Below are 25,632 nucleotides of genomic sequence, written 5' to 3' on the forward strand. Positions count from 1 at the left end.
TGATTAATACTATTTGTCTGGTATTATTATCGCTCTTATTAGTATGGCTATGATAAGGTGCCTGAAAAATAACATGCAATGCGGCTAAACATTATTAAGCTAGAGGAAAGCCCCTCAAAAGTGCTTTCGTTTTTTAGATACCCGTACTGGACCTAGAACAAAGCACAACAATGTATTGCTTTAGGTCTCTCACATATGAAATGTATTATTGTATAAAACTATTAAGCTGCAAATGTAGATAAACTGACAGATATTGGAACACACATCACAAATAAAAATGAAGTGCAAAATAAAGCCAGGCTGAATGGGGGATGAAACACTGGAACTTGTGTAGTCTCATGACAAGCTCTGATTGGTTCCAAGTTGTGTCACAAAGAGCAGAGAGTTCCTCTACATGTGTGAAAAACAGAAAGTGAATACTTCATGCAGTGAGGAAATACATCTTCACTTCGAAAGAATCAAGCTGCATGCAACACAGGATATGTTTAGGTTATCAGCTTTTCTTTTTTTGTCTTTCCTCATAAATTATATTCAACTTCTTGTGTACAAATTTGTTGTAGGGCTCCTATACCCTCCTTCATTATTTACCCAATACTCAGACTCAAACCAGTACTCACCTGTGTTGTAACTGGCCCGAGCTTTTTTGTGTGACCGTTTCTGAGTTGTGATTTGATTAAACACAATACTTTCATTTTTGCTCATGGTGAACGTTCCTAAACTGGACTACATTTTGACACAGGGCAAAATCCTTTTTGCAATTCATCATATTGTGTACATACCGGTGCAGTTGTTTGTTTTGGCCACTTTGTAATCCAGGCTTGATATTTGCACATTTTGGGGCAAAGTATTTATGCTCCACCAAAAAAAAGCATTGTACGCAGAGTCACTGTGAAAAGTGCAACATAGGCCAACCTTTAAATGACCAAACACATTGTTACTGGATCAAATTGTGAGCGTCTCTTATGTCTATTGATCCAACCCTTGATCAATGTATATCTTTTTTTAAATCTTCAAATATTTTACATCTTCAGTTGGCTCCTGTGTTTTGCCCATGTCAGATTAAGGCTGAACAAGTATATTTAAAATGAATTAATGATGAATTAATTGGACAGAAGGCTATAATGTACACTTTTTCCTCTCGGACTCAGGCTGTTGTTTAAAGATAAATGTGCACAGTCCACATATTACACATTTGCATGCATTAATAGCTCTACGTCAACTGGATTAAAATGGAGCCTCTGCCTTTTATTGACCTGTCGCCACGGTGAATCGTGGAGGTGGGCGCAGCGTGAGGGGCTACTGAGGTGCGACAGGCCGCAGCTGGAACACACTAAAGAAATGACGCCCACGAGGAAGTGCAGTTATCTAAATGACCAGTCAGGTCAACCTCCAAAGACACCCATGTTAAAATACCCAACTTTACACCATAAATAAACATGCATGGTCTCTATAGCTAATATCCCAGTTCATGACAGCTGTACTTTATTTATCACACTCATTTAAATTCAATTGAGTTAAGCATAATTAAGGTCGTGGCCAGCATAACCCTGACCTGTCTCAGTTGTATACATCCATGCTTCGGCTCCTACTATCCACCTCTTCCCATTTTCAGAGGGGTGTCATCGCTGTGGTCGCTCTGTTCTCACAGCCTACTGCATAGCGGAGCTTTACGCATCAAGGCTTTTATTTTGAAAAGAGGTGTGCCTTCAGCTTGCTAACGCGACAGTGACCGGAGCAGCAAGGATAAAAGAGTGCGCGTATGTTATGTTACAAAACACCGAGTTGGTTGAATAAGGAGGAAACGTGGTGGGCTTTGCACGTGCATGTTACCAGTCGTTGTGTTGTTGGATATCCTTGGCGCATATTATAGGCTTTCATTCAAAATTGATAGTCAGTGTCGCTCTGAGTCTGTAATGTGAGTAGACCATAGAACATATGGACTTTGTTTATTTGTTTATTTTTTTTACCCTGGGATAATTATTGAACGGAATCGATGCTGTTGGTTTGGTTAGAAGTTAACGGGATTGGTTATCTTTTGGATGTATGATACAGTGAAACGCTGCACCGGTAACTGTGTAAAGGAAAAGCCGTCAAGGCCCTCCAATCGCTTTCAAACCACGATGGAGGTCGGCGCCGGAGATCCAAAGACGCCCCCCGGTGAGGGAGATTATGCTCTGAACCCCTTAGATCTCAAAGTGGTCGCCGAGAGAACCGTGGGCGCAGAGGCGCAGAGACCCACATGGAGTGGGCGGCTGGACTTCATTCTGGCCACGGTGGGGTACGCGGTGGGACTGGGCAATGTCTGGAGGTTCCCCTACCTGTGCTACAGCAGCGGTGGAGGTAAGACTGTCTAAGAGGTCATGGAGGTTTGCTCTAATAATCCTGATCTGCAAGATCATTTATGGCAGGGAGACAGACATTTAAATGTTATACAAATGTATTTACAGTGGAATAGCCTTCTACTTTGCATAGGCTACTTGAGGGTGTTGCTGGACCAAAATTCAGAGGTGGTTCCAATATTTTGCCCCCCTTGTGTATGTATATATGGTATACAATATAGTGTAAAACACTACTTTTAATTATGACCTAAATAATAAACATGTATTTCAATTTACACATTTCTGACAATGTCACCAAAAACGGAACATTACAAAAGGTTTATGGCTGAGCTGTATTGGCTTGCAATAGATTCAAGGTGTGAACCTAATAAAGTGGCCACAGAGTGTATATTAAAAGTCATGATTAACAATCATGTACTTATAAGTCAAAGAAGGACATTAAGTTAAGTTATTTGTCTTACTATTCTGACCGCCCTGTTCAAAGTTTTCCCTACCCAGCCCTAAAGAACAGTCACATGCAGGATGGCAGATATCGACTTCATGAATGCCTTTTATAGAACAATCGTCCCAGTCATAACCACGGACAGTCATAACAACAGAAACTGCGACGTGTCCCCAACATGCTTTTATTTGAAATTCAAAATTGAAGCACATGTGTCAGTTGAGTGTTAATCTTTCATAACTAATTAAATGATTTTTTGTCATCCAACCAGCCAACCATTCTGTAAACCACTTGGGTTTACAGAATAAGCCTGTCCTCGAGGTAACACATCCAGTTATTCAATTCAGCACGGCATCTCGCGGCTGTTGTGAAACAAGAGCTTACGCAATTGATTGCCTTTCTTTTCACTGAATGACAGGTGTGTTTGTAGATCAACAAGCCTTCAATTGTAAATAAAGATGAGTAAGCTGATAAGGTATGAGTCTTCTTTCCGAGAATAAACAGTATATGTGTTTTTAGGGATTAGATTCATCAATTTAACAGACAAATTTGATAAGCAGAAACTGATGTTTTCTTTAATAAATAAAAAAAGTCACTAAAAACCTGTTATAGAGTAAGTATGCTTTATCTAATCAGGTTTTACCAGTAGTATCAGCCACCCACTGTTCTTTCCTGTTCTTCTGGTTCAGGTGCCTTCATGATCCCCTATTTCACCATGATGTTCCTGTGTGGCATTCCTCTGCTCTTCATGGAGTTTTCCATTGGGCAGTACACTCGTTTAGGGCCAGTGCACACTCTCGCCAAAATCTGTCCCTTGTTAAAAGGTGAGTGACTCTCCAGGCTGATCGGTGACGAGGATGACCATCTGAGGAATTTTCCTACAATTTCACTTTTTTCAGTAGACAGACAATGTTCTTTATTTGTTTGTCTCTTTTTGCTATTGAAGTATGTTTACAAAGTCTAGCCCATGACCAGCAGCATGTATCGGGCACAAATGATCAGACACGTATCCTTGTTATCTACATTTTAGAGAGTGGTAACTTTAATTATTGAACATCAAATAGTTATTTCTTTATATAGTTTTTACCATAAAAATGTTACTACAATCCATTGTTGAACAAATTGAATTATTATCCAAAAGTCCGAGAAACCCATACAGTATGTAAACAAATAACTAGATTGATCCTGAAGAGGGCAAATCCAGATCATTTCATTAGAGGCTGACACATTTCTGTGTATTTAATATTTGCAGCAAACATGAAAAATTAATTATTAGACAAAACATGGGCAAAAGAGATGATTGATGTAGCTTTGCAATAGCTGTCAACAACACAATTGTCTTTTTAAGGTGTGAGTTAGAAATAAAAATATTTGGGAAATAACACATATTGTCAAATAGATTGGGAAACTGTGTTGGTGTACCTACAGGCAGTCATGATGGCTTGATTAAATATAATACATTTACAGCACTAAACATGATGTGAAAGTTAGCACCAGTAACTGTTAGTTGGACAAAAACCAGAAGAGTGCATTTGCTGCTCCCATCAACAGGTGGTTGTCAGAACAAGGAGCAGGAAACGTCACATACTGTATGTGGTGACGCGCAGGTACATAAAGTAAAATCAAACAAACAGCACTACTTTATGCACACTGTATCTAAATACAGATTTCAGTAGATCCATCTATATGGGAGGAATTCAGTGTAATATTGCTGACACCCCTTTACCCTCTCAGGAGTAATGACAGGCATCTCTAAAGGCCGCTGTACTGTTCAGGACCCAAGACACCACAGTGTTTACGGCGAAGTCGTTTGTAAGAGCGGTTCTCGAGAAAGCTGCAAGCAGCAACACCCCAGACCGAGCATTCAGCCCGTACTGAAGGGGCAAGTTTTGAGTGGCCACTGCATTAGTACTTCTGATTTACAGTACACATAGTTCGCACATTTTACATATTTCCGTTCTGTTACTCTGGGCTTGTTTTTGGTCCTGATGGTGTTTGTTTGTTTGGACACAAGACCAGAATTCACTGAAATTTAGTGAGAGTTAAGCAATGTGTCAAGAAGCAAGTGATTTTTTTTTTTACTCCGAAACCAGCAATGTTTTGAAAACTATTTGTTAATAATAGAGGACTTTCAATGAAAGTTTCTGGCACATGTACTCCGTGCATATCTGTCTCTGTATATTTGATTCAGATCTGGATTCAAATAATCATTTATACAATAATTCATACTAAACATCAGTGTTTTCTGCCTTCTTTTTCAAATGAATTGGATTGTTGTCACATGTTGATGGATGGGATCTTGTCAAGTGAACATTTCAATCACTGCTGTAATCACTGTTTTCTCTTGAGTCTTTAGCTTGAACATTTTAATCACACATCCTCTGGAATTGAACGAACATTAAAATGTGTATCAGTAAGAAAGAAATCATTAAATCAACCGAACCATGAATTGTATCCTTCTTTGATTTACCTGAATTATAATTAAATCAAATGAGTATCACTGAAGTCCATGTTCATTCTTTAAACTAATTTGTTGATTATTTAAAAGCTTACAGTGCCTATGAAATCATGGAGGCCAGGAGTTATTTGCAAAATTGTAAATCAATCATGATGATTGAAGTGACGTGTGTGGACCCAGAGAGCACTGGCTGGCAGTCAACCGGCTGATCACACAAGAGCCCAGCCATCAACAATCAATACTTATGGGTGTAAATTGGAAATGCTGTCTGTCTTGTTCTAACTTAAAAAGTTTCTCCATAGTTTTCTTATCTCCTTAAAGACAGAGATTATCTACCCGGTCAAAACGTATGGGTCCTTCCCTTGATTTATCACTCATTTCTTCCTGGTTAATGCCTGGTTAAGGGCCAAAAGCAGGTCGTTTTTTCTCTATGTTCTTTTGAATTACTTTCCAGTCCAACTCAGTGCAGTTTGCTGTGATGTACATGTGATCTGTGATTTAGATGCTTTAGATATCTATCATAAATCAACAAATATGCCTGTGCCTAATTCACTGCAGTATGCTTAATCATAGCATACAAATGTATGATTTTAATTGGTTAAATTTGCTGCCACTATTTTGCTGATTGTCTCGTTTGTCCCTGTAAGTGTATCTAGTGGTCACGGGAGGCACGACAGCTTAATAAACTAATGAAGAAGAGTCAGAAGAGGATAGTTCAAACTGATTCCCTCTATCTTTGCCTGCTCTGCCTCGTTTCTTTGACTCCAGCAGACTGATATGTTTTGGCAGTTGAAAATGACTTCACCACTTAGAGTGTGTCTGGTGCACCAGTGGAGCAGTCAGCCGCCATGTAAGCTAGATTTGTAGAGTGAAAGAGGCAAACGGGCAATAACAATGGAAGGAGCGCCTAACGTGGACCATACAAAGTGGTTCTATAGCTGATCCTGGAGCTCAGGCGGGGTTTCCTTTTGTTCGGTGGTTATGATTACACAGAGCTGTTTGATCAGATAGCGATAGATAGAGCATGGAATTCCAGTCTCCAACCAGTAGAAAAAAATGTTTTTTAGGAAGCGAAGTTTTGATATTCTGCTGAAAATCAGAGAGCCATTTCCTTCAAAGACAGTGTTGCCGTCAGCGGGAAAACATTTCTCTACCATTCTCAAATTACAAAGATGGCAATGACAACATGAGGCAAAATATCAAGAATGAGGATAGTAATAACAAATAGCAAACAAATAGTTTGACATCTCTGGGAATGAGCTCATTCGCTTTCTTGTTGGGTTAGATGTGAAATCTATGCCTTTCTACCCCAGTGTGGTAAATATGTAGCTGGGGCTAGCAGCCACTTAGCTTTGCTTAGCATCAAGACTTGAAACAGCTTGACTGAGAGCGTGAAGCGCTCTGTACAAAACATAATGTGTATAAACAACCATTTGCTATTACAAGGGGGTTATGTGCTGGACACATATTTTCTTTATACATTTCTTCTTTGTGTTAAGATGTAACAAATCGGATATTACATGTAGATTAGTGAGTTTATAATGTGCTGGTTGGCAGAACTGTTTCTGTGCTAAGCTAGGCTACCCTGCTGCTAGCTCCAGCTAAATATTTACCAAACATGAGACTTTCACAGCGAGTCAGCAAATACGCACATTTGTTTATGTACCTCTTCCTGCTCTATTTAAGATTAGGATTTTTAGCTGAGTCATTGCTCTGAATTCCCCAAACTGAAATCTGATGCACAGCTAAGGACCACAGGTGTTAAAAGCCTGAATAATGTACATCTGTAACCTGCAATACTGGCTCTTCTCTGTTGCCTCTGTTTATGTGAGATGTAGTCTGTACCCGGAACTTTGATCCTAGGCACGAATAATTGAAACAGGAATATGTTATAACAGATGGCATGATTTCTGCGGAGTCGTCTCTCACGTTGTGTCCTCCCTCCCTACGTGTCACTCTGCAGGTGTTGGCCTGGCCACAGTTGTTATCTCCTTTGTGTTCTCCACGTACTACAATGTGCTCTTGAGCTGGGCGCTTTACTATTTCTTTAACTCGTTCGGAGCGACCCTCCCCTGGACGTCCTGCAACAACACCTGGAACGCTGTCGGAAACTGTTCCAGTGGTTTCGCCGGCAACAGCACACACCTGCAGTCGGCCAGCCAACAGTTCTTTGAGTGAGAATAGTTCACTGCATTTCATCTCTATATTTACACTATTAATGTCAACACTCCAGCTGTTTTTATATTTACACTGTACAGCCCTCATTCAAATAGTGTTTCTCTTCAAGGCACTGAAAACTTTTCTCAATCATCTTCTTACTGTGAAGCGATGTTGGTTGACTTTTCTGAGAGGTTTATGGATTTGTTTTTGTTTGTGCCCTTCTCGTTGCTCTGAAGTGTTTGGGGCTGACCAAACATCACCCGCACAGTCCCGATGAAGCAGATAAACTAAGCTTTCCCTTTGTCCTCTGTTGAATTTGACACATCAGACAAACATTTTCAAAATGACAAAAGAAATCACTGCGGTTTCTAGACAGCTTCAAGTCATTCAAAATGATGAGTTTCCAAAAACTCCCACAAGCCAGCAAGTTCTGGTTTTGCCTATTTACAATAAAAGTTAGTCTCTCCAGAGCTAGAAAGGCTGCCAATGCCTTTATCAGTATTCTAATAGATCGTTTAGTTATCCCGAGTGTAGAGTTCAAATTAAGTTCAATGTGTATTTTCCCAGTACACAAAGTTTCGCTTGTAAATTAATTTCCTTTCCAACTATAAAGGTGTTTGTCTAGCTTTTAAGCCCTGGCTGAAGAAGAGCAGTGCTTAAAGAGGAAGCCCTGATGTTGATATCGGCCCAATAGACACCCAAGCTGGAAAGGGAGCCACAGAGAAATAATACATTGCTGATCTTAACTGGGCAGCCCTGTAATATCATTGTAAATTGGGGAGTGGAAGCACTTTCATTTGGTAAAACAATAATAGCCTTAGTTGGAGTCCAGCCTTTTTATTATTCCAGATAAATTAGTTCAATAAATCATTATTATTATGAAAACAGTGTTAGGTAGATGAAATGGAAGTGATTGAAAAAGATTTTTGGTAACACTTGCATTTTCATTATATTTATTTGACCAATCATAGATAAAGGCGTTTGAGTCCATTGGTTTATTATTTATTTATTCACTTTTTCTACCAAGGAATCATCATTTATTGTTTCACCTCAAGACACATCTTCACCTCTATGTATGTAAAACCTTCCTCAGAAGTTGTGAATGGCAAAGAAAGCTATGTGATGGTCATGACCACCTACAGTTATACCTGCGATGCCTTCATGAGCCCTTATGGCCGTAGCCTAAGGCTCAATAGCTAATACAATTACACCTATCTGGTTGAACATTGGAGACTAAATGGTTTAGAAACATTACTGTTGGTCAAGCTCATCTTTGTTTGTTTAACTATCAACAAGCAAGAGCTAATTATGTTTTAGTTTTCTTAAAGTTTAAGTTTTCAGGGGCTTTAAGGATACACTAATGGGGATCACTTGTTATTTGTATTTTCATGCTTCTTTTTCCTTTTTTCTAGTCACAGCCTTCTGCAGAAAACCAGTGGCATTGAAGAATCTGGTGGCATATGCTGGGAACTCTTCGGCTATCTAATTCTTTCCTGGGTCATCGTGTATTTATGCATATTTAAAGGAATCAAATCCACTGGCAAGGTCAGAAGATTTGTTTATGCACAGTGGCAATTCTGCTTAATGTTGTAGCAATGTTGTAATGTCACAGTCTTTGTTTGAAAACCATCTCTCCTCTGGCATTTTGTCACAGTTGATGTTAGTAGTTCAGCAATGTCAGAGATAAATACAAGGAGGTTTTTAAGCCAATGTGATCATTTTTGTGCTGATCACAGGGTTATAGTTTGTAGTTTATCGTCTATAGGCTAAGTCATTTTTCTTTTTTTCCAGAATGAAATTTAAAAAAAGTTCTTTACTCCGGAAAGTGTTTGTACCATCCACTTTTTTAAAATGCATCTTATTCTGTTATGTGTTTTTGTTTTATACTTATGAAGAGGATGAATATACTTTTGTGTAAAAACACACAAGACAAGCTTTAGATGCAAAACAAACATGTTTGCTCAGCTAATTCAGAATCAGAACATGAAATGAAACAGAGAAGAGCTTTGGAATTGGATATGCTCCCAACATGCATGTTAGATACTGTGCAGTAATTCATCAACTGTAAAGTTTTGACCTGACTTAATAATGCGACCTTAAGGTATTCCCTTGAATGACCCAAACCCACACATTGATCAGAGTCTGCTTCTCACTTTCTGTGTCACACAGGTTGTGTATTTCACCACTGTATTTCCGTACTTCGTCCTGTTTGCCCTGCTCATCAATAATGTGCAGCTTCCGGGAGCCAAGAATGGTATCCTCTACTTTGTGACGCCTGTCTGGGGCAAACTGTTTGAAGTACAGGTGAGACTGTTAATGAACGGGTGAAAATAGTAGATTAACTTGTACGATTCAGGAGATCATTGCAGCAATGAACTCAATGAACAGGACATCTTAGACAGTGACGAGTTTGGTTTTGAAGATTTTAGGAACCGCTGCCAGAATAAAATTTCAGGACAGAAAGCGTAACTAGATCCAGAGCAGGGGCTTCAGATCTCTCTCAATGGTCTGGACCGGCTACAGCTGGGTCTTTCTTGACCACTCAAAAGTACAAGAACAAGTAAGCTGGATGCCTACTAAACGTAGGTTGAGTAGTGTAAATGTAAACAGCAGTGATCCTGCTCATTGAAAAATGAACACACATATTTAAAGTGTGATTTCAGATCTCTCACTACCATTAAATATTCATTAGTAAATGTGCAATCAAACACATTTCAAAAACCCACTAAAACCCACTTGAAAAATGTTTTTGCTCTCGGAGGAACCCATCACTCATGGTGAAAGCTGATCATAGTTTAAAAAACTAAATTCAATGAAACTACACAGAAGTTGATCGTGTTCCTGCTCTTCTTTCTCTCCATCATAGGTCTGGGTTAATGCCGCTGCTCAGGTGTTTAACTCTATCGGAATAGCATTTGGCTCCATGATTTCGATGGCTAGTTACAACAAGTTCAGCAACAACATTATGAGGTAAAGATTTAAAACTCTCTATCTGGAAAAGCTGTACTGTGTCTTTGAAAGTGAATATCAACTGTGTTGGTTTCTTGTTTGTTCCCTCAGTGTACATATTAGGGCACCATCGCAAACCTCCAAAAATACAACTGATTCACTTGACTGAAAATACAATCAATATTTAGCCTATAAGTTACTCCAAGACCATCCACTATAAACCTGACAATGTGCTGCGAGTTGAACACGAGTGCTCTCAGTTGTGCTGCAGCAGAAGAAGGCAAATTGTTTATTAAATAAGCCTTTTTGGTCTTCTTTTTCCACATTTGCTGTGATGATTTTGTTGCTATATCTTCAGCTGCTCTCTAGAAAGGTTACTCCCATCCTGCAGAGACCTGGAATGGACCCTGCCTGCTAGACTCAATTACATCCACAGCTACGACCAGAGAGAAATGAAGAGTTACTGGTTTCATTTAGAATAAAAGGGGTGTTTTAATGCAGGATATGGCCTCAGCTTCTCTGTGGGATGTGGAAAACATTATACCAGAAACCCTTAGATGCCCTACATTATGTACCTGCCAGAGACACTTTTTATTTTCATTTAAAACATTTTACAATAATTTCTGACTAACTAAGAGCTTGTTGCTCCAGTTTAAAGCTTCAGACTATTGTCTTGATGATCAAATGGCTGCTTCATAGTCTAGTACCTTTGTTTTCACTGCCTAAATGCTGTAAATGCACTAACATTGTTTATTCTGTCCTCCTTCTTTCCCAGGGACGCTTTAATTGTAGTAATTGCCAACTCATTCACTAGTATCCTGGCTGGCTTTGTGATCTTCTCAGCTATTGGCTACATGGCTCATATACATAACCTCCCAGTGGAAAACATAGCTACAGATGGTAAGCATCAAGCCCAGAAAGAGCATTGCACCACAATCTCATAGCTGTGTTATATTTTGGACTTGATGTGATGTATACAATTATCTTCTTTTCATGGAAAAATAAGTCACATATATCAAAATATGCACATCTGTTTTTGATATATGAAGTGTGCAGGTCACTCAGGGATATTTTGTGGCAGTATACAATTTCTTAAAGCGACACTCCACTTATTTTATAGATGAAATTCAGTTTACCAATGTTGAGGAGTAGCACTCAGCCTGTTGTACAATGTCTTCTGTGGCTGTGGAGAAGCTTTATAAGTAAAACTAAAATATATCCTGATGATGTCATTAGAGTAAAGCCTGCATTACAAATAGGATGTGTAGGGTTTAAACGTACTATTAATTTGCATTATGGGAATTGTAGAATCCAGTGTTTTGGAGCTTGTTCCATACTAGAGACGAAAAGTAAGGATGTCGCCGCCTTTTCTGCCTCAACTTTAATCTGTCTCTTGTTTGTTTCACAGCCATTCTAAACCGCTAAAGCAACCTTTAGCTGTTAGGACTGTAGCCATGTGTAGCTGCAACATGAACACAACTTTATTAAGTGTGTGTGTGTGTACTGTAGTGATATGTAAATCCCTTGATTGAAGATGCCAGATGTCTGGATCAGCAGTGAGTTGAGATAAGGTTTTAAGTTACCTGAATGAAAAAACAACAACAAAAAACAGAGGGAGTTTTGGCTTCAGTAACCAAATGCTCGTATAACATCGGAGCAGGAACTCTCTCAGTTAAGCAATGCATTATTAAAAACAGAGACAACTTTTGTTCCGCCCCTGGTTCAGATCAGGATCCTGTGAGGTGATCAAAACACTGTGGCAGCTCTAATTGCTCTGTGGGATGACAGCTACCGTCCCGAAAACATGTTTTGCTGATCACTGTTTACATTTCCTTCAAAAGAGCAATGTTTCATACGCACTCGTAGACATGGTTGGCCAATCCCTGTATTTTCTGTATTCCTTTCTGCATCTTCTCAAAAGTAATATCTCTAAATCATTTCAGTGTTTGAGTTTCAGGACAATAACCCCTGAAATTCTCTGCATACATTATTTACAAGGTAATACAAGGTTCCTCCACTACACGCCATCATTCATTCTTTGTTAACATTAGAGCTCAACAAAGTATTATTTGGTCTCGTCACATTGTCCCTCCATGACATAGTATCCCATAGTGCTCTTTAATACCTTGTGTCTGGCAGCCTTAATGAACTGACTGCTACTGGTATATAACATATAACATATACCAGTAGCTTATTCAACCAGCACTTGAAAAAACGAGTGGTTGTGAAGACAATTGTAGCTGTAATTATATTAGTCAAATTGCATTTCACCGGTTCAACTGTTGAAAAAACGTTCATCCCAACTGGTAAAGGTTTAGCTTTGGTAAGCTGCAGATAGATGTACTATGAGGTGAGGCCAACGGGTGGTTCAAAGAAATGTCATGACCTCTTGTGGGATTTTGTTTAGTTTGGTTCTACAAACATAACTGGGTTCAAGCGAAACCACAGCTGCAATTTAATAAAAAATAACTTGGTTGATCCCCAAACTAAACTACAGCTTATTTGGATGTACAGTAGCAGCTGGGCTTTTTAGGAATAGTTTGACATTTTGGGATATTTGTTTGAATATGTAACTGAAGCCAGCAGCCGGTTAGCTTAGCTTGGCATGAAAACTGGGGGTAACAGCTAGCCTGGCTCGGTCCAAAGGTAACAAAGACGGCTTACCAGCACCTCTAAAGCTCGCAAATAAACACATAATATCTACTTTGTTTAATCTGTGCAAAAACTAAAGTGTACTTCTTGGCAGCTACCAGCTGAATTTGTGTATATTTCTGTACATTCGCATCTTTCAGTATTAACAACACCTTAACTGTATCATGTTTCAGGTCCTGGTTTGGTGTTTGTTGTGTACCCTGAAGTCCTCTCCACCATGCCCGTCTTTCAGCTGTGGGCCCCTCTGTTCTTCTTTATGCTGCTGTCTCTGGGCCTGGACAGCCAGGTAAACATCTCTAACACTCATAAACACAGGGACTTGGCTTTAGTTTGTCTGGAGGAAAGGAAAAACTGATATTTTATTTACTTAACTAAGGTAGTCAAAGCAATTACAGAAGATTTCTACTCGCTTTTCTCAACTGTGCACATTCAGACTAACCATTTCTCAGTAGCCGTTTTACATAACCGTGTCCACCTTTTGGCCATGGACATGATTACTCACTTACAATTTAGGAGGATTGTGCCATCAAAATAAAGTGAAATGAATGTAAAAATCTACATTAAAATGACTGTGGTTAGCTTTAGTTTTCCCCCCTGTATTTCTACTGGTACAATAAATTCAATTGTATTCCTTTCCCAGATCTGACAAGCTGAGGACTTATGTAGCTGATAAGTTTAAGTTGTATTGAAAATGGTCAGGCTACATATTGGTACAATGATAGTTAAGTATAATAGATAGTACAATCTTTTAGGTGATTTAGGTGATTGATATCTCATTTTGCTCTATGCTAAAAGATGAACACATCATCCAACCAGACCAAATAACAAGCGTCTACAGCCATGCTGCTAACGCCTCTGTGAGTCTGCACACATGCACAGCTGTGCTTTGAGCTAATATGCTAACATGACATGTTAACATGCTCACAACAACAATGCTCAAGTGCTAGCACCATCTTAGTTTAGCATGTTCACATTTGCTAAGCATAACTAAATGAAATACCAGTTTTGCAGGTATTTGGTTGTAAGTACTTGAGAAATTGAATTTTGCAGTGATGATGGTCAAAATGAATGATGGTCAAAATGAGCTGTCCATTTGAACATTCATATTTAAAACAACTCCTTTCATGATACGGCTAAATACAGTTTCTTTTTTTAACTCCTTGCACATTCAACTCTGTCGTCATAGTTATCCAGCTCTTTGCACAGCCTCATAATTACACCCCCAAACAAAGATGCCAGAATGTCTCAAAGGCACAAGTCAAGAGGAAACCGCATTGTTTTACACAGGGATTACTATTTTAAAAACGCAGCATGTGTTTTCTGTGTGCCGCAGTTTGCCAACATTGAGGTGGCTATAACGTTCATAAAAGATGAGTTTGGCCCACAAGTTCTGCGTTTCCTAAAGAGAGAGGAGCTGCTGACCCTGGTTATGTGCATCATTGGCTTTATCCTGGGGATTCCTCATGTAACCAAGGTACAGTATTTCACAGCAAAACTCTTTTACTTGTGAGAGTAACATATCTGAGGATATTTGGTAGCCTACATGTGGCAACAGTTGTGTCACTGACAGTCTGGTCTTCCCCTCTCTCTCTCTCTCTCTCTCTCTCTCTCTCTCTCTCCTCCCCCCCCTGCACAGGGAGGCATCTATGTGTTTCAGCTGATGGACCACTACACCGCTGTGGTCTCCCTCGTGTTCCTGGCTTTCTTTGAAATTGTCGCTGTATGTTGGATCTTTGGTAAGATCCACATAAAGTTCAAAATAAGAAGTCATGTTTATGGTTTTAGACTTTGCTGTGGCTGGCTAATTATTGAAACTGAATTCTAAACGTCTTTCATATCCGCAATAGGAGGAAATCTGTATTAGTAGTTATCTCAAGTGTTTAGTCAGCTCTTTTTCTTTCCATCAGGTGTCCCACGGCTCTGCCTAATGGTCAACAGGATGCATGGAAAAACTCCAAACATCTACTTTCGTGTGTGTTGGCTGCTGCTGTCTCCTCTATTGGTGCTGGTGAGGTTTGAAGAGGATTATCTGTACAATAATATTAATCATAATGGTTATTTCATTAAATTTGAAGACTATCCTTTTCCTACATAGTGTATACTGATCTTCAGCATGGTCCAATACACTCCTGCTCACTATGGGAAGTACACATACCCAGGGTGGGCTGAAGGGGTGGGCTGGGGCATCTCACTGGTCTCCATTGTGTGGATCCCGCTCGGAGCCATTCAAGAGATCTGTAGCCACAAAGGCTCACTTCTACAGGTGAGTTCAAGACTCATTATTCAGACAAATAAATGAAGCATGTGGATAGTGTTGGAGTTTGATTCATCATAAATAGCACCATCGTTTAGTTCTATTTATTTAATTATATCTAAATGTTTAAAATTCACATATATGACATCGGCCAAGTCTCTTGGGTAAAGATGCTCGGGCTGTGATAGAAGGGGGAGCTGTGCTGGGCTCAACAGGAAAAGTCTTTCAACTCCCACTGAAAAGATAGAGCTGACTATGACAAACTGGTACATGCAATACACACATTAGAATCCATACGAACATCACTCACACCCACATGACAGGGAAAGTGACACACTCTGTGATTTACTGGGTTTGATTGGAAACTATTGACGAATGAAAGGAAACGGAGGAAGAGCTTAAAAGGGAAAGGGCGTTGTCAGCCACACTATATAAGACGATGTAAAGAACAGAATAAATCAGTTGTTGTCTGGAGAGCAACTCGGGTGGAATTATTTGTTGAAGAGTAAACTCTACTGCATCGAACTCTGAATCCAGTGCTTTCTTCAAAGTTCATCGGGACACCAATCGGTGTTAAGTATAGAATAAGAATAGTGCTGGAGCAGCAGTTTAGACTTTATCAACTGGCCCATTCTGAACTTATTTGATCAGACAATAGCTCTTCAGGTGCTTCTCTACCATTAAACAAGTCTTAATGTTTGAAACCATGCTAGCGGTAACGTATATACAGCTGAGGCTGATGGGAATCTCATTTGTTGTGCAGGTATTTGGTCACAAACCAAAATCTTGAACAAAATTTTATTTTGTCCAGGTGGTGACGCAAGACATTTCACGATAAAACAAAAAATGTAAACCTCATGGTGTTAACTAGAATAACACACAGAAGACAGTTGACCCCATCCTCTGGGGTTCATGAATGTCTCTACAAAATATCATGGCAATCCATCCTCGTTGATATTTGAGTCTACTCTAGTCTCTTTGTGCCTGGCTGTCCAGATGTGCTTGAATGATTTTTTTCTGAAAAGGTCTGTTTCTAAAGTGTTGCCTTCTCTAACCCTCAGCGACTTAAAACAGCTATCATTTCCACAATCGACCTGGATGCTGACGATCCTTTGCCGGAAAAACAAAACCTAGAAAACCCGGCGTCGGAAACCTTGTTTACTTCAGTGGCATGACAAAGCCAAGTCTGTGCGTCTCTGCATACCAAACCCGGTGGAAGGGTTTTTAACCAAAGGTACTGTTTAGTGGTGGAATGAAACATATTTACACTGAAATACACAATCTTTAAGTTTCTATCATAAAACTATAATTTTATCCTATTTGTTCTACCAAAGAAGAGCTTCGTTACTGCATCTTAAGCCTTCTGCACATGTGTAGTGCTTTAACAAGCTGCAGTTGACTTCAATAGCATAACTTTTTTTTACCTTGTACAAAATATATAATGAAAATCTGAGATGTTGTCCACCAAATAAAAGGTTAATTTAAATTAATTTAATTTGAACGAAAGATTGAACTTTAAATTATTATTATTTTCCCCCCTTTGGTTGATTAATCAGTAAAAAAATGCCTGGTGTATGCAGTGTTGTTTCCTATTGAAATGTGTAAATAAGAGTGTATTGTGTATCTATGGTAGAGGTTATTAGAGGCGTATTAACCCTTTTAGCAAATTTAGCTGGAGACCAAATCCTTGCAGGCCGCTGAAATGCAGCCTTTGGCCGAGTTATGTTGCCTTTAAACCCCTAAAACTGTACGTTTTATTGTTCAATGCAGCGTTCAGGCAATCCTTTTCTTTTCGTAAAGTGAGTACTTTGCTTGGTTTTGGTGGTCAGCACCTGGAATGGCCCAATAAAAACATGGCAATGTGTAATAGAAACTGAACATAACCTCTCCACTGTTTGTTGTTGATGGCAGCCTGACATGTTGTTAATCCGAAGACATAACGGAAAAAAATGATGAAGGTCAATGTAAAAATGTGCTTATCTTTAGAACACTGTTGCTGGTTGTCTTGTGAAACAGCAATCTGTTCCAGTTTGTCACTGCATTTTACACGTCAGCTGCCAGTACAAACTTCTTGTTTCTACTTTATGATTGACGTGGACTGCCTGAACGCATCATTAGTTTTGACCTCTGAGTGGCGAGACTGTCTCAGTTTGGAGGAGCAGGTTCGGGTGGTCTGTAACATGAGGGCCTTCAGAGGACCCGGCCTCTGACCTGGGACACGGCTTGTGTTTCAGCCTGAATAGAAGGGACAATGACACTTGAGCGTTTGGATATATTTAAGCATTTTAACCTTCCAGTGCCCGACGAGCCTTCAAGTGAACACACATAAGCTGATGTGTTCAAATAAAAACTGAAAGCACAAACAGAACCAGACAAACAGAATCTTCTCCCAAATACAGACAAACATGTTTTACATGCATTTTAATTGTGGATTCCTCAATTTTTTCAATGCAATTTGCTTCAAAGCTTGAGAAAGTCTATACAGCACATATGAGGACATATCTTGTCTGATCACTACAGGTTGATGACTGAGTTAATATTATTTTTCAGCAATGCTTTAGGCATTGTTGTGAACTACCGTGGAGATTTTCTGAGATTATAACTGGTGCCTTTGATCTGCTTTTATAAAGCTGAATTGGGCTAATGAGGGTAGCTAATCTTTATCTGGTGTTCTTACTGACTGTTTCATCTCACACTTCTGAACAGAGAAAGAAGCCAAAAGATTCACTTCAGTGGAAAAATCATTTATTTTAAATCAAGCTTTAACTTTGAGATTGTTCACCGGTGTTAGGTATTATGTTTTTTGTTTTTTTTTAAATGATTGACCTCCTGTCTCATCGTCATAGTTATACTGACATTGTACCGGATCCAAATTATGTCTAACACTGGTAGACAAGGGTTCAGCCAGTGTTGGACAGTGAGTTGAAGTGTACATTTTGGGTTAATATGTAGTTGACCTATACCTATGCTGGAAAATATCAGAGGAGATATGTGTACTGTGAATAGGAAAGTCACACTTTGTTGCGAGATTGTCTAAAATGGTGTGCCCTACTTTGGGTTATTGGCCTTTTCTGTCTCACTAGGTAGCTTATCAAACAAGCCCTCACGTAGAAGTGCCTTTTTAAGTACTGATAACATGCTCTGATCAAATCGAATGCTCAAAACACCGGAGTATTAATCTAAAATTGTGCAAGGAACAATGTAATACTTTCCTTAAGGATGATGGATGCATTTTACACTGTATGTCAATTTAAAAGTTGAAAATGCTGTCACTACACTTTTGTAATTGTTTTAATATTTGTGCAAGAACCTAACCTGCAGGTCAAAAAAAACCTCATTGATCTGAGGCTTAAAAGGTCAATTTTTGAAAATCTTCCCAAGAGAAGCATCATGAAACTCAATGTTACCTGCCTCAAGTGCCTTTCGTGAAAATATTTTTAGATAATCTATGGTGAATTTGTTTAAGATGTTGCATTTATATGGTGTTGTTATTGTAAGCTGCATTATCTTGCTTTATGTTATGAATTGCATCGGTTGTTTAAATGTGCATTTAGGATTTTGAAGCACTTTTACAACATAATAGGTCACTGTTTACTGTTTTTAGTAATTGGACTTTTAATATGAATTAAATACAGAATTTAATGGGCTATTAACAGAAGTACACTTTCAAAACAGCTTGTTTAGAAATGTTCAAAGTCTGGGTTATTTGAAAAAAGAAGGTATTGTGCAACCATGTGCCTTGTGCTGAAATTGTCTGTTTTCATCTTAACCAAGCACTGATGATTTCACCGATACATTCCAGATGATCCTCTAAATGAGTGAAGTCAGCCGCTGCAGTTTGTGCCTGAATATAAACCTGCAGAATCTCTTTGATCCATGAGACAAGACTGTTCATCCCTCATTTCAAATAACCCCTAATAATATACAAGCACATTCACAGTTCGTGTCTTTTGGTGCTATGCTATTTGTTAGTTCTTTGTGACTGCAGTGAAAGCTGCAGCGTTCTCTCACATTCACACACTGCAACAGTGAACATGCTCATCACGCTTAATGCAAAATATATATATCTATTTTTAAGGCGAGAGGTTTTTTTATTTTTAAATTCAAGGCTCAGACGTGTTTTTATCATGTTTTATGTTCGTTAAACAAAATCCTACTTTACTGAATTTAATTTTTCTTTTTCATGTCAGCAAATATGTTTAATTTTTTGTTATTGTTTTTATCAAGATTCTACTGTGTTGATTTGTGGTGTCTTTACATTTTGTCAAATAAAAAGCTCTGGTGTCAGTGAATAACTGCAAATATTAGCGTCATCTGGATCACTACCTCAGAGAGTCACTGGGTGGCAGCATTGCAGCAGAAAATGCACCACCAACACCAACGCTGCTTTATTTGTTGTATTAAAATATATATATATTTTAAGGTCCTTTACTTGTTTTTAAAGCTCTAAATGGTTTGGGAATGGCCTACATTCACACTCACATTGCCTTCATGAGCTCTCAGATCTCTCAGATCTTCTACATTTCACTTACATTTCTTAGCATCTAGTGTCTTTTTATTGTCTAATTTAATCTAATTTTCTGCCCTTGTTGAATGTTTTTTTAGAGAACATCTCTTGTATGAAAAGAGTTATTATTATTATTAGCTTTAAATGGTTTGATCACAACATATATTTCAACATGGGGGAATTAAAGCAACACTCAAATGTGTTTGATAGTATGTTGATAGCAGATCTGCTCTATTGCTTTAGTCTTTTTTTAACTGTCGGTTTGTTTTTTGTTTTGTATTTCTAATTTAATACAAGATTGAATACAACTTTTCAGAATGATTGCGTTCAGAACAACGTTCCCCATCATGTTCTTCCTCGTCAGCATAATGATGTCCTCATGTTATAGTAAAAAACAAGGTATTACTACAGTATGATTTGCTGCTACTATATGATTTTTTCGATAATGTATTAAATGTTGTTATATGCTATTGGCAATGGAACAGTGAGACATTTTTATGCACTAAGGGAGTATATATGGAATTGGGTTGATGCTTTAATTTACAGTAAACTGCCTAGCAGCACCATTAGTACATGTACTGTGCTTTTAAGAATTGATGACTGCACTTGGAACTGAATCACATCTACTGTCTCAGTGTGGTCAACACTGCAGAGAAAATATGAGTGTGCAAGACAAATCTAAATGCAAGGCTGTAAGAGCTTGGGAAGTTAATTAGACCCCTTTGTCGTGGAGTGGTGCAGCAGCAGCGCCCTGAGCAGAACTGTACGTTAATCAATACCCCCGTCCTGCTTCCCTCATGACAGACCGGATCATGGGCACTAAATTAGCGCTGGGAGTGCTGGTGGATCAATAGCCATAGACAGGGCAGCACGAAGGCCAGTAGATGAATACATGGCAGAGGGGAAGTGTTTGTGAGCCTAAATGAGCAACGAAGAGGGAGATGGGTCACTGTCTGACTCCTGTTGTGGGGTGTGAAGATGTTTAACTGTGCCAGGTAAAGACTTAAACCAGCAGCTACGCTTCATGTTGGAGATCTTTCAGATCTCGTCCGACCTTTCTTGAGTAGAAGCTAATTGTGCTGTGGTCCAGAAAATCCACTGATCATCGCTGCTCCACATACATAAAGCATCATGAGTGTATAATTACAACTGTGCTTGTAAAAAAAAAAAAAAAGGACAAAAAACGGCCTGTGAAGAAACTTCAAAAGGCAAAGATTTGGCTTCCTTGTGACAACTTACGGTTTCTTTTACTCCCCCTCCCTGCTGTTCCTCTGTTGCTCCACACTGTTGTTTTTGATGTTTACTTGCAGTGTACCGTGTGAAGGGAAGCGCATCCCATCTGTTTCAATTTGAGTGAGTGTGCATGTGTGTGTGTGTGTGTGTGTGTGAAGATGATAAAGTAAAGGAAGCAGAGATCGAGGTGGATTTCATACTGCTACTGGTCACATACTACATCCAAAGAGGGGAGTTTTCCTTCGTCTTTCTTTCTTCTTCCTTTTTTTCTCCCAGCCTAAGAGTGTTTTTAGGGTGTTTTTCATGTACCGATGTGAAGGTCGTGGGTCAGAGGATGTTGTAAGGATTGTAAAGCCCTCTGAGGCAAATTTGTGATTTTGGGCTTCACAAAATAAATTGAATTGAATTGAAAGAATGCACTAATTGAAAGAAGACACTACTGCAGTATTTCTAGTGGCCAGTTAAAAGCACCATCTCAATAAACTTTTACAGGTGCTAAATGCAAAACAGAGTGGTAACTGTGCTGACACTGTTAACAGTGTTTACCTGAGTGTAAATCAGTGGGTGGAGCAGCTGCACTGTCAGTCAGGGCTGCTTTATCAGCTGTAAACTTCCACAAGAGATCAGGGCAGAGCAGCAGCCGTGCGCTAACCAGTGGGGCACGCTCACATGCACTAATAGTACACGTGGTTGGCCCGCATATGTCAACAAAGCAAGGAGAAGCTTGGATAATAACACACACAGAGGGAGAGTGACGTCCTCCTCTATACCTTTACATAGATAATAGTTATTTGGCTATTAGTATTGCATGAAGCACATTTTCACTCTGCGGGAACAAATCTGCATCACTGCACCCTCAGTGTTCATTATAGTTTTGCTCTCTTTTGTGATTTGTCTTAAATGCATTTATCTGCACAGTCTGCAGGCAGAACCAACATATCTGTGCAGCGTGCGGTGACAGTTACCTTTAGTGAGGTGGTGCAATCAGCATATAAATACATGCAAATCAAAAGGCTTGCGGTCGACGAGGACGTAAACTGCTGGTGGCTTCAATCCCTCTGCTCTTGAATTAATTCAACCTGTACCATATGCTCAGCCTGTTTGAAGGTTTAACATGGCAGTCTTTACATTTAATAAACACATGATTTGTGTGAATAAGTGCATTTGTTTTTATTTATGCTTTCCATTTCAACCCATTAAAATGCTAATGAGTGTATCTTGCCAACTATTCAACTGCAGATAAGAGCTTTTGAGTCTCGGATGCTAAAGTGTGCCCCTGCTGCATAGTTGCCTTTGTTTAATAAGGATTTTTTTCGGGGAGCTTTCTTTCAGTCTGTTTGGTATGTGCATACATAACAAGTCTCTCCCTAAGTAGAGCTCACCTCCTGCTGGTAATGAGGCCACAACTCACGGCATTAGTTGGCCTTTCTCCCAAAAATGAACTGCCGTTACAGGCTTATGGAAATTCAGTGTTCTTTTGTAGGAACAGTGTTATTATTATTGCTTTCTGGAAATTTATTTTCACTTCCAGTGAGTCTCAACAGCCACCAAACTAACTGGTGGATCAGCAAGATTTCACTGAATTGTAGCGTCGTGTTTTAGATACGAAATATTTAAAGGGAATATTTGGAACGAAGTTCTTCCATTCACAATGTTTCACTTGTGGCAGATGTTGTTTTGCCACATCCTTTTAGTGTTGGTTTTAGAATTGGCTTATTACATCTGACATAATAGATAAAGTATGTCGTCAAAAAGTCCCTCGATTGAGGTAGAGGCTGAATGTGACCGAGTTTGACCGAGTCATGTGCAGATCTCAATGAATATGCCTGTACTCCACAGCTCAGAGCCAATAGCTGGGAGGTTGTGTTAGATAGGTAGATAGATATATTATGTTGCTCTGTCCTTCCTGTTGGACGGCATGAAAAAGTAGCAGTGCTTTTTCATGCCATCCAACATCCAGCCTCATCCAAATCCATGAAAAAGCAGCAGTGCTGCTGCTCATTCAAAGGAACTTCCCGTGAAGAATTTCATTGGATTTTGGATGAGGCTGGAATAGATGTTGTACATGTCGGCATGCAATATAAGAAAAGTCTGTCTTTTATCTCCCAGAATGTGTGATGTGTTTTCTGTGTAGCTGCACAATAAAGAGCATATTCTTTTCTCTATGCTAGACTTCTACCATGCTAACCTAATGAAATGTCAAAATGTCTAGTCTGCTTTCATAAAGCTGGCAGGGAATTGAATTTGGCTCCGAGGTTGATGAAGCTTCAGCACGCCTTTCAACATTTGCACCCCTTTCGACTTGAGGATGGTGTTGTGTGCACCTTTATTCAATTTAGATGGATTTAAAAAAAGCCAGTTCAATCCATCTTGTTCTTTCTCCCTTACAGTTTCCCAAAATATGCCCACTTGTTTGTATATAGCTGTTAACCTGTTTTTATTTATTTTTCTTCATATGGAGGGTACCAGACTAACAGACGCTTACTTAAATAATTTGTATCTTGCGAGTAAGAACATTACAGTTATTTTTCTCTCAGTCATAGATATGCTTGTGCTGGATCACTAATATCAGTATGAGTGGATATCAACATTATACTTGTAACAGATTATCTTTTGTTTCATTTAATAGAGATTATCCTCCTAATTTGTGATGCACAAGGATATCTAATCTCTCACGAATACACTCAATTTGCTCCGCCTCCACTCATTGTGAACATGACGGTCATCTGCTACTGGTAATCTCCACTTTTGGAATCAATTGCTTATCATCACGCACCACAGGTCTTGTTCAGGCCCCATGCAGATAGCTAGTCTGAATGGGCCGTTACAAATCAAGCCTGTCTTATACTGTACAAGGAAGTTAGGTAACAAAAAGTAAAAGCAGTAAGGGTCCAAGCCTTGATCCCTGGGGGACACCTTAAGAAAATATTTAATTGCAGAAGCCATGTGTCCAGTTGATTTTGATATCATATTTCTTATATATAATATCCGTCTGCCTGCTTCCTTGGAAACATCATTGAATAAGTGTTTGAAGGGAAAATGGCCAACTTCCATGCTGCAGCGTAAGGAGCTCACTGGGGGGCTGTGTCCGACAAATTACCAACTTTCTGAAACCGACAATGCAACAGCTGTGCAGAGGCAAGGTTTGAACTTCTTTCTCAAGTTAGTTTTTTAATCATTCTTAAAAATGCTTCTGTCATTTTTTGCATGTACAACCAGGACCAATAACATGACGAGAACCTGTCTAACAGAGTGCAGGGTTATCCCCATTTGTACAATTGTTTGTACAAATTTCTAGCCTACATATCATGAGCAAGCAGTGTGTTGTTCATGGTATTGAAGAACAAAAGCATCTAAAAAGGCCAAGGTGACATCTGCAGGTACATTTACATACTGTTTAAAATGCTGCAGCTGAGTAGCTAATTAGCCTGCAAAGTGAAGAACAAAAGCCCCGGTGAATGTTTCTTTGATCGCTTATTCAACAAGCTAGGGTGCAGGACAAGCCGTGTGCTCATGATTCTAAGTTAGATATGAAGGAAACCTTAGCAAGAAAGCTAATGTGGCTGTTCCATGTCTCTGGCTCTTGTGTTGTGCAGCTGCTGTCTGGCTCATTCAACCGCCGGCTCTGCCCTTGACAGAAGGTCACTGCTTTTACCAAGATTTGGTTGGCCGGAACGAAATAATGTCTCAATATTCCATCAATTGAATGCATCCCTTTTGAGGTCATCTGAACGGATCTTATTCATGCTGACAGTGGCAGGAAACACGTAAAGAAGTGAAGGAGGATGCCACTGAGACGAATTGCAACCTGAAGTGGGTCAACTCTCCTGGGCATGCTCAGAATGGATGATGGTGACACAACTGAGCTGCCATTTGACAGCTGCTTCGAAATCTAAACAACAGACACCCATAGAAACTGTAGTGCATGTGCTCAGAACAAAAACAATGACTTTTACGATTACGGCCTTCTGTTTGAGCATGTCTGTACGTGGGTGTGGGAATGACTTGTGGTGATGTATAATTATCAGTAAAGGGCTGCTGTTCTGGGCCTGACTTAACGGTGTGACACCCAAAGAGACACAAACCCCAATTACCAGAATGAGTTTGTGTTACACAGCTTTCATAAACAAACAAACAAACGCCTCAATGAGCACAGAAAGAAAACCCTTCTCTGTAAAGTAGGTTAATGCACTGTTGGTCAGGGATTGGCAAATGTGTTAAAGTCAATAAATTGGTTTTGGATCGGGAAGCATCGTCACAATTACAGTAGTTTTCATATCACATGAAGTCATTAGAATATTCTAGCCTCATTATTTTCTTGTCAGACAGGGATAATGTTACAGCAGTGTTTCGTGATTAGTGCTCACTTAGGTGGCTTTGACTATTGATCAACTTAAGAGAATATTTTTGAATGTCAGTAAGTTGCAAAATAACTCTTCAAATCGAATTCATCTAAGATTTGCACAGAAAGTCAGAAAGTACCACATTTTAATTGGTATTTGAGGCAGTTTAGGTTTAGTTTCTATCCCCAGAGGCAAACATCACTGGATTTTTATCCACATCAAACCGTTTAAAATGAATTACTAAAATGCAATTAGGGCAGTGGTGGTGGCCTAAAAGCCCTGAATTAACCCCAAT

General features: G+C 39.3%; 1 protein-coding gene across 2 annotated transcripts; it reads left to right on the forward strand.

Moving 5' to 3' along the window:
- Window positions 1–1,732: 1,732 nt before the first annotated feature.
- On the forward strand, window positions 1,733–22,149 carry LOC116388510 (sodium- and chloride-dependent GABA transporter 1). 2 transcript variants are annotated; one of them, XM_031856464.1, is made up of 14 exons: window positions 1,733–1,915; window positions 2,053–2,340; window positions 3,471–3,605; window positions 7,203–7,413; window positions 8,812–8,944; window positions 9,569–9,703; window positions 10,266–10,369; window positions 11,124–11,248; window positions 13,174–13,286; window positions 14,334–14,474; window positions 14,637–14,736; window positions 14,908–15,008; window positions 15,096–15,263; window positions 16,316–22,149. In XM_031856464.1, exons 2-14 carry the CDS (start codon window positions 2,121–2,123, stop codon window positions 16,427–16,429), a joined length of 1,800 nt encoding a protein of 599 aa, XP_031712324.1. In that variant the 5' UTR covers window positions 1,733–1,915; window positions 2,053–2,120; the 3' UTR covers window positions 16,430–22,149. The 2 variants fall into 2 exon arrangements, with proteins under 2 accessions (XP_031712324.1, XP_031712323.1); XM_031856463.1 differs by having other exon boundaries at window positions 1,733–2,340.
- Window positions 22,150–25,632: the final 3,483 nt, after the last annotated feature.

This window comes from Anarrhichthys ocellatus, unplaced genomic scaffold, assembly GCF_004355925.1.
Source record: "Anarrhichthys ocellatus isolate YVR2014 unplaced genomic scaffold, GSC_Weel_1.0 scaffold17, whole genome shotgun sequence".
Lineage (NCBI taxonomy): Eukaryota > Metazoa > Chordata > Actinopteri > Perciformes > Anarhichadidae > Anarrhichthys > Anarrhichthys ocellatus.

What these genes read in the sequence shown, in the direction of transcription:
- LOC116388510 (XM_031856463.1), top strand. Translation starts at nt 2,040, where the DNA reads ATGTATGATACAGTGAAACGCTGCACCGGTAACTGTGTAAAGGAAAAG. An exon ending in CTCTGGGCCTGGACAGCCAG is followed by an intron (nt 13,287 to 14,333) that starts GTAAACATCTCT and finishes TGTGTGCCGCAG; the next exon opens with TTTGCCAACATTGAGGTGGC. An exon ending in ACAAAGGCTCACTTCTACAG is followed by an intron (nt 15,264 to 16,315) that starts GTGAGTTCAAGA and finishes TCTAACCCTCAG; the next exon opens with CGACTTAAAACAGCTATCAT.